The 9,763-nt window shown below is 42.9% G+C and overlaps 1 protein-coding gene across 9 annotated transcripts in view; it reads right to left on the minus strand.

The window, feature by feature from the left end:
* The window catches only part of Tnni3k (TNNI3 interacting kinase), a 263,899-nt gene that overhangs the window by 45,127 nt on the left and 209,009 nt on the right, over window positions 1-9,763 (minus strand). For all 9 annotated transcript variants that reach the window (XR_013052441.1, XM_042280190.2, XM_076575282.1 and 6 more), the window contains one exon: window positions 3,362-3,421. Coding sequence is in view for 8 of the 9 variants with exons in the window: in XM_042280190.2 (XP_042136124.1) it covers window positions 3,362-3,421 (60 nt within the window). In the remaining variant the exon portion in view is untranslated. The remainder of the gene's footprint in view (window positions 1-3,361; window positions 3,422-9,763) is intronic.

Genomic DNA, 9,763 nt, shown 5'->3' on the forward strand with positions numbered 1-9,763 from the left:
CGCGGCCAGGACAAGCAGCATGTGAAGATGCCGTTAAGCCACGAGCCACGTGGCAAGGTATAGATTTATGGAAATGGATTAATTTAAGCTATAAGAACAGTTAGCAAGAAGCCTGCCATGGCCATACAGTTTGTAAGCAATATAAGTCTCTGTGTTTACTTGGTTGGGTCTGAGCGGGTGACAGAGATTTGTCCTGACTGTGGGCAAGGCAGGAAAACTCCAGCTACATCTGCTCCTAGCGACTGTGGCATTTCTAGGTTGGTTCTGGGGCTACACATCCTCAACATCCAGTTTGGATTTTATGGGTCAGGTTTCCTCTGGCCAGAGTGCTCTCTGCTCATGTCATGGCTCTTTGTTTGCTTGAGGTGTGGCCCAGTGCTTTCAGCCTTACCCACCTTATATCACCCTTTTTATTTTATTTTGTGGCTACTAGTTGGCCTTACTCACCTCACATCACTGAAGGAAGTCAGGACAGGAACTCAAACAGGGCAGAAACCTGGAGTCAGGAGCTGATGCAGAGGCCATGGAGAGGTGCTGCTTACTGGCTTGCTACTCTTGGCTTGCTCAGCCTGCTTTCTTATAGAACCCAGGACCACCAGGCCAGGGATGGAACCACTCACAATAGGCTGGGCCCTCTCCCATCAATCACTGATTAAGAAAATGCCTTATAGCTGGATCTTATGGAGGCAGTTTTCTCAGTTTAACTTCCTTTCAGATAACTCTAGTTTGTATGTCAAGTTGACATAAGATGAGCCAGCACATGAGTTAATTCCTACTCCCATCGAATGATCTATAATCCTAGGCTAGAAACAACCTTGTCTGGTTGAACTCCAAGATTCACATAATAGGATCCTTGGAGCTCAGACCCTGAAGGTGTCTTGTAACAGCCAAGTCCATCTAGAAGATGCTCTTGTCAGTAAGAGTCCTGCAACACAGGCACTATTCTCCCCATATCCATGACTTTCTGTGTGTCAGGAGAAGGACACCTCCCTCTCAGTGAAAGCCTTCCTTTCAAGCAGTTTGTGTGAAGAATGAGAGAGAATGACAAGTGCCTGCCATCCTGGAAGAAGTTCCCAATAGACCACACTCCAGGGGCTCTGAGCTGAGACGTATTTTAAGGAAGAAAATGTTTCTTGTGCTCATCTTGATTTTGCTGTGCTGGCACAGGCAGACATGTCTCATTGTTTCTGACCCTCTGTCTTCATGTGTACGGACCACAGTCCTGTGTACAGTCCTCTCCTCCTCCTATGTGCACAGACCACAGTCCTGTGTACAGTCCTCTCCTCTTCCTATGCACACGGACCACAGTCCTGTGTATAGTCCTTTCCTCCTATGCATTTGAAATATACTATTTTTGAATAGGTGCTTCCATTTTAGCTCTTTTGCCCATTTTTAAATGCTATTTCATGACCAGGTGTACAGCAAATTAAGGTAATTATAGAGAAAATTAAAGCAAACAGCTCCTTGATATGAAGGGAATTTTTTCCATTAGCCTGATCACCAGGATCTATCACTCTATGTCCTGTTAAGGCCATGCCATCCAGCAGATTTGTGCACTGTGTGAGATACTGTTTCCTTCCTCATTGAACACAAATGGACAATGGCATAGACTTTTCTAGCTGGCTCATCACTTGTGTAGAAATTTGTAGAAAAAAAATGCTAAATATTTACCTTCCAATATGTTTGTTATATTTATAATTTTAAAGATTTGTTTTATTTATTTGCCTGTGTGGTCTGTGGTACGTGTGCATGTGCGTGCGTGCGTGCGTGCGTGCGTGCGTGCGTGTGTGTGTGTGTGTGTGTGTGTGTGTGTGTGTGTTCATGTGTGCCCATAGAGGCCAACAATTTGTTGGATACCTTGTAGCTGGAGTTACAGAAAGTTGCAGGCTGCCTGATGTAGGTGCCGGGATCTAGATTCTGGTCCTCTGACAGAGCAGGAAGCACTCTTAGCCACCGAACTGTCTCTCTAGCCCCCACTCTTTCATTTTTTAAAAATATATCTAATTTTAAACTCAGCATGGCTGTGACCGTTCTCTGGCCTGCTTATTTTTGGAAACACTAAAATTTGATAAGAATTTGCCTCTGGCCTGGAAGCAGCAGCAGAGACTGTTCTTTGTCAGCAGGTTACGGACCAATGGGCTACACAGTTGCTTTCTTTAAGCACCAATTCCCTCTGCTCCCTGACAGCCTTTGCCTCCTCTCTAGAAGGGATGAGGTGTTACAGAGAGACTCTGATGCCATTCCCTTTGTCTACCATACCCTTAAAGCACTGGACCCCAAGAAACTTACTCAGGAATCTCATGCCCTGAGGAAAAAATTCTGAAGCCTGGGACCAGCCAAGGGGGTTCTTGGATCCCAAAAGAAGGAAAGAGAGTTCAATACAATTCTGACAAGTTGTAAGATTGCTTTGTAGGACTACCACTGACTAGCTCTTACATTTAAACTCAGCCCATTTCTGTTAATCTATATGTTGTCATGGCTTTACCTGTGTGCCATTACATGCTGCTCCCTGGACTAGATAGTTATAATTATAGTTTTCCTTGGTTATGATAAAAGGTAAATTAGATATAAAACTTGAGACTCACTAATATAGGGTAGATAGAATGTTTTCTTTAATTTTGCCAAATACAAATAGACTAGATATTATAATTGTAATTCTTGCTTGATAACTGTTCTATTAGATGTAATTTTACTATGTTAAAGTTGAAATCTTCCTTTTTGATTAGACAGAAAAGGGGAAGTGCTGTGGGATGTTCTGTATGCTGTGAATATGTGTTGCTCTGATTGATTGATAAATAAAATGCTGATTGGCCAGTAGCCAGGCAGGAAGTATAGGCGGGATAAGCAGACAAGGAGAATTCTGGGAAGAGGAAGGATGAGTCAGTAGACACCAGCCTGCTGTCCAGGGAGCAGCATGTAATGGCACACAGGTAAAGCCACAAAAAATATGGCGACATATACATCAACATAAAAGAGTACAAATGTAAGAGCTAGTCAGTGGTAGGCCTGAACTAATGGCCAAGGAGTTTTAATTGAAAAAAAAAAAAAAAAGATTGCTTTGTAGGAGACTTGAGTTTAGACAGTGGTGGTGGTTGGGACCACACCTTGTCCCAGGTTGGTTAGGTAGGAACACTTCCTGCCCTGCGGTTAGACCTGAGCTTCATGTTAGGAGCACCAGAAGAACAACCAGGGTGAAGGTGTCCCCGACCTCCTTCTCCCACGTGAACCACTGTGGGCAGCTCTCCTCTTATGCTTTCATTTGGTACGTAGGTGGCTGTTAGCACCCCTACGATGCAGCTCTGGCCCTGATGATGTTTCGGGCGTTTTTTAAAACAGACAGTTCAGCAGGTCAAATTCTTACCTCCACATTGCACAGGCACTCCTCCAGCTTCCTCACGACTTCAGAAAACTCGGGTCTTCCCTGTAAAACAAGAAAAGACTATTTTTCCCTCTTAAGAACAAAATAAAGGAAACTCTTCAGGTTTGAAAATTGAGTATTTGCATTTGTAAAGAATGAGATTAGCAAAAACGTATATTTTTATTTAAAATGTGCTTGTATTGAAGGGCTAATTGAATGCACATTTACTGTTCGTGGAGGGATGTTGAGTCTTTCTGTGATAAGAGGTTCAAGTCAGAATTTGGAACTATGTTCAGATAATGAAATAGTGGAAAATCTTTAATTAGCTCTGCATGTTTTTAAATGGCAGGGTTTCTTCTTCAAAATGAAAGAATAAATGTGAATGCTGAAAACTATTAACTGTCTTGACGCCTTACAATGTGCTGTCCGCATCCCCAGGGAAAGAATCCTGGCTCTCATTTTGTAATTAGCTTCTGGGCAGGCATCTCAGATTTACAACTAAGGCCAAGGTAGGAACCTCGCGACTATGCCCTACTTTTGAGTTTAGACTTTTAGCTTCAAAAACTGCCATCGAAGATATTGGCTATTATGAACTTCAAAGTCATATAAGTTTAGCTAAGTGGTTATTGTGTCTTTTTATATTTCAAGCCTTGTTCAAGTTGTAAGGGATATAAAAATGAATGAGGACCTACAGGAAAAATTCTTGAAATCTTGGGAAATGTTGGTTTCTTTTAAAGAAATAATGTTTCCTTGTGTGGGATACTAAGGGCTGTGCACCCCACCACTTCTCCCTTTATGAGAGTTTCACTGCCAGGAGGGGGAGAGGTCGATTGAATGTGTAGGCTCAGCAGCCAGCTAATTTAGAATCTTAGCAGAACAATTTCTCCCTCTCTATCTATCCCTCCCCCGAGGACACTGTGTGCTCCAGAGCCCTCACTAGTGGGAGCTGCTCTGTAGAGCAGTTCTACTCTTCTGAGTTGGGGGATGGTGGCAGGGTGGCTGGCCAGCTGTGTCTTCTTGCTGCTCTTTCTACATTGTATCGACTTCTCCTTTCAGTGCATCATACTATCATCCCTTCCACATAGTCAGTCTCCTTTCTTTGAAGTTTTAAGGACTGGTTTACATTCAGGCTCTGTACTCTCTGTACCCTTAAGGGTACATGCAGAAAGTCCTCAGCACCCAGGCCTTCCCCAGTGACCATTCACATGGTCACTCGCTCTGGGGTCCTGTCTGAGTCCAATAAAAAGCACTATGGGTTCTTCCCATGCTTTCCACTCTCCTCCATCATTACACAGTCTATGCTCCTTCCCTTCCTTTGTGTGCTTCAGAATTTTAGTTGTAGAACATTAATTCCAACACTCTTGGACACTGGTTCTCCAAAATCATCCTACCAATAAAAATGAAACCTTTTTATTGGGCCACATTTGAATTGGTCCTCAGACCCCATACCATCCATCTAATTCACCCTCTGCTGTATGCTTGTCTTACCTACTTCGCACATCCCTCTTGTTGTCTTGTATTTCACCATAGTCATTAGTCATTAGTTATTAGTCCCATCTACAAAGCCCCAACTCCCTTACTCTTTCTTGTCTTTGAATTCCCTTAAAAATGATGCCAACCTTACTTAAATCTATACTGACTAGTCTTAACATCATCACACTTTAACCCCAGCTGGCCTCTGGCACAGCCAAGGGAGCCTCATTCTTACTTCTGTCCTATGCTCTGTCACATCTTGCAAACTCTTCCTAACTCTCTAGCTCCCAGGATGGCATCTCCCTCCCACCTGTTTTGGCTACACACAGCCTCCCTCCCCTTTTGTTTCCAAGGAGAGAGGGACTTGCCTACTTTTAACTGTAACTAACTTTTTTATTTGTGTGCTCTTCCAGGAATTCTCCCCACTGTTTGTTTTACTTGACTGCCCTTATTGTTCATCCCTACCCTCCTACAGATATAGGGTGTTTTCTCCCATTTAAAAATAAGCAACAAAATAAGAATCACATGTGGACTCTTTCAAGGATCCACTCCATTTTATCTGCTCACTGTAGCAGTTCTTTCTCATCGGGATTCCCAGCCTGCAAATAATGACACAGAGACTTCTTATTAATTATGAAAGCTTGGCCTTTAGCTTGGGCTTATCCCCACCTAGCTCTTACAACTTAAATTAACTTGCTTCTATTACTCTACGTTCTACCATGTGGCTTTTTACCTCTTCTCCATCTCTCTATGCCCCACTTGTTCTGCATCTCCTGGAGCCTCCTGCATGTCTAGATTCTTCTTCCCAGTTTCTCTCTCCCTGCCTGGAAGTCCCACCTAGACCTCCTGCTTAGCTATTGGCCATTCAGATCTTCATTACAGCAACCACAGCAATACATCTTCATGCAGTGTACAAATATCCCACAACAGCTCACTTACCTGCAAGATGCACTAAGAAGTGTTTTATCCTGCTGTCTTTAAACACCCCACACCTTCACTCCATCATGCTTTCTCCTCAACACCTTACTAGAATTGTTCTTGGGAGAACAAACACTTTCTTTTTGCTAAAATCAATGGTAAGTTTCAACATTCATCTTACTTGTTACAGCATTAAATATATTCCTTTGTCCCTAAAATACATCTTTTCAGTTGACTTTGAAGCCATTGTCTCAGGATTTGGTACCTTGGTTCTCTTCTTTTTCTCAAAATTTTGAATTTCCCCAGGACAATTCTAATTTGAGTCAGTTTTTTGATGAATTGGCAGCCTCATCTCTGTGAAGAACAACTCCAGGCTTCCTACCTCTAGATACCACACATACAGTTGAGTGCCCTTAATCTTTCCCATTTCAGTCAATGACAACTGTGTCTACCTACTGAGACCCTAAAGCAGAGAATGGTCTTTGACTTCTGTCTTTACTGTGTCTGCATCCAGTAGACTGAAATTATACAGTTTCTCCTTCAATGTTTATCCCAGACCTCCATGATCAAGTAGCTTATGCTAGATAAACCTGCCTACAGATAAACACTGTAAGCCCTAGAAAAATGTGAAGAAGACCCCAGAGCATGGGCAAACCAGGTAGGACCTAAAGGAGGTGGTCACTCAGCGGGGAGGAAGGACACGAAGGAAGTCATACGCTTTTGTTCTTTTAGTCATAGCATTTGCTCTGAGGGTAGATACCCATCACAGGAATTTAAACTCCTATAGTTTGTTTGAGTAATCAGAGGGCAAAATTCAGATCTGTCATAATACAATGTCCATTGCAATATAACAAATGGTTCTGTGAGTCTTTAGCAAAACGTATGGTTTTATTGTTGTCATTTATACCTTGTTTCTATGGGTCATAAGCACAGCACAGTTTAGCTTGGTCCTTTCCTCAGAGTCTTATCATACTGAAATCAAGGTGCTGGATGCCACTGAGACTCTTATTTGAGGTGCAGTGGTTACCTCCAAGACCATTGGTGGTTGGTAGAATGCATTTTCCTGTGCTTGTGTGACTCATGTCCTTGCTTTCATAATATATTGTTCAGGAATGGCCCTAAACTTTCAGAGGATGCCCACAGCTACCTGACATGGGTAGTTCACAAGACAGATGCTTGGGTTTCTCCTGGCCAGCATGGGCTCATGTCCCTGAGTGACTCCTCTGACCTGCTATAAATAATCACTGTCCCCAAGTGGGTCGTCCCCACAGGACATTCCTCTAGCATAGGACAGAAGAGAATCATAGATGTAACACCTCATCTCCACATGTTCTGTCCACTCTCCTGGAGAGGGGTCATGTATATGTATATAACAGATGAGAATCTAATGGGTCATTTTAGAATCCTGCCTATCACAAGCAGGTAGTAGAGATCAAAGGGATCCTAGGGTAAGAAACTCCAGGATCCTGTGTGAACTACCTAAACCTCTGCATAAGCCCTGAACTACACACATGGGCAATACTCTGTTGCCTAGTAAGGCCACAGAAATGAGCTGAGGTCACATTTATAGCTCACAAGGTCTAATTCTGGATATTTTCTCACTGTACAATTGTCTGACATTTATGTTCAGCCTGGAGAAAACTGACACACTCTGCAGATCCAACTAATAAACTACATCCCTCTGGTGTCCAAGTGATTCCACAAAATAGCTTCCCATCTTTTACTAGATTTGTCTCAGTTTTCCTTAGAACTAGGTGAATACATGTCAATACCACTAGCCACAAGGTATTTTGAAAGTGAGTAATGTTGTATTTATTCTTGCAGATTTAGCATTGTCTACCAGATTGATTTGAGTTTACTTTTGTTAAGTCAAATTATATCATTAAAATAACAAATTCATCTTCAACCTACCTACCTCTCTACTGCCAAAGCCACATCCGGTCCTTCTGACATCATCACAATCATCACCTATTACTGCAGCTTCTCCACGTGTTTCGAGTATGATCCAGACGTAGTCAAGGTAATCACTTAAGCATGCACCTCAGATCAAGCACTACTTCCTACAAAGCCTGTAATCACATCCCATTTCATTTGCATAAGTGAAACACAAAGTCCCTGTTTTCTTCTCTAAGGCACACAGCAACCTGTCATGTGATCTCTGACCGACCCTTCCTCTTGCATATTCCCATCAGGCCACACTAAATGTGTGTGGGGCTCATCACATCCATCCAAAGCATTTGATCTGTGTGTCACATCCATCCAAAGCATTTGATCTGTGTGGTCTACCACACCCCTTGTGTGTGGCTCAGTCCTCCCTCAGGTGGATGTGGTTCACCATACCCCTCATGTGAGGTCACTCTACCATCATGTGTGGTCTACCACATCCTCACGTGAAATCTACCGCCTCTCATCCACATGAAACACCTATTTTCATGTGTACTTGTTTGTTGCATTCGTCATTGCATAAGATGCACACCCAATGAGCCAGGGCTCCACCTGCATCTCTGTTCCCAAAGAATAAAGGCCATCATCTGGTGCACACCCAACGAGCCAGGGCTCCACCTACATCTCCATCTACAAAATATAAGGGCCATGATCAGGGCCTTGGATCTGAAAAATTTACTAAAACTCTTATTGAAACAGTAACTGGATTAATAACTCCTACTCCACCCTCATGTGAAGTCTACCACACCCCTCATGTACAGCTCACCACATCCCTCAGACGGGGTCCATTCCACCCTCATGTAAAGTTCACTGCACCCTTCTTGTGGGATCTACCCTACCCTTCACGTGAGACCCACCACACCCAATATGTGGAGTCTCCCCCACCACTGGGGAGTTGACACTTGTTTTTCTCCCCAGCAGGATTTCCTTTGCTTTCCATAGGTTATGTTTAACTGTCACTTTACCCAAGAATTCTTCCTTGTCTGCCTACTGAGAGCCCCGGGGCCCAGTCTTTGTTGTTGCGTTTATTCCAGGGCATCATTTATCATCAGGTGACCTGAGACCTGTTTTCACATCACTTGTTTGCTGCTTATGGCACACCATGGGATGCACACCCAAGTGAGCAAGGGCTCCACCTCATCCCCATTCCCAGAGAATAGAGGCCATCATCTGAGCCTTGAATCTGAAATATTTGCCAAAATTCTTATTGAGCCAGTGATTGAATTAATAATTTTATATTTTATTTTGTTCTCAAACTGCTACACATTTCAGACCTTCATTTCAGTCTGCTGCTTCTTTTTTTCCAGCAAGAAATTCCTTTTAAGTGACCCATTTGAAGGGTGATAGTGTTTCACTGGGAAAACTTGGAAAGGCAGCATCAGGACAAGCTTGAACATTTACTGTACTTAGAGCACGTTATCCAACTCTGTATGGTTGGTAGATTTTCTGTTCTTCTTGTTGTTGTTTTTTATTGAATACAGGAAAAGCAGAAAGTATGAAAAAGGAAGTAATTTATGAATGGTACCACCACTGGCCAGGAACTCAACTGAATTCAATGCTGGACAGAGCTATGGTCTTTGATCTCCCTCCATTCAAGCTCCTTGAATGGGGCATCTAGGTCTGTAGGGGACGAGACGGTTCCCCTGCAGGTGTGTAAGGCCAGGAGCCTGAGATACTTTGGCATTGTGGACAACATCAGACCCAGCTTATAAACCTTGGGGTCACTCCTATCTGTGTGACTCTGACTGCTTGTTAACCACATTCAATTTCCATTTCTTTACCTCAAAGAAGATGAAGAATTAAGAGAAATAAGAAATAAGATGATATTCCGGGCAAAGTAATGCAAAGTCTAAAGTGTTCTGTCAAAAGCCTACGTTGTTTAGTTCTCTGCATTCATGATCAAATGTGTTAATAGTTCACTGTTAACTCAAATCATGGTTGTAGCTTTCTACTTTGCAAGGACACCATGGTGCTCTTTCAGAAGCAGTCACCACCAAAAAGCTGAAATCTAGGTGGTAGATACCAACATTCTTGTGGACACCACATTCTGATGGGTCTTGCACTATGCTC

Source organism: Peromyscus maniculatus, chromosome 6 (assembly GCF_049852395.1).
Source record: "Peromyscus maniculatus bairdii isolate BWxNUB_F1_BW_parent chromosome 6, HU_Pman_BW_mat_3.1, whole genome shotgun sequence".
Lineage (NCBI taxonomy): Eukaryota > Metazoa > Chordata > Mammalia > Rodentia > Cricetidae > Peromyscus > Peromyscus maniculatus.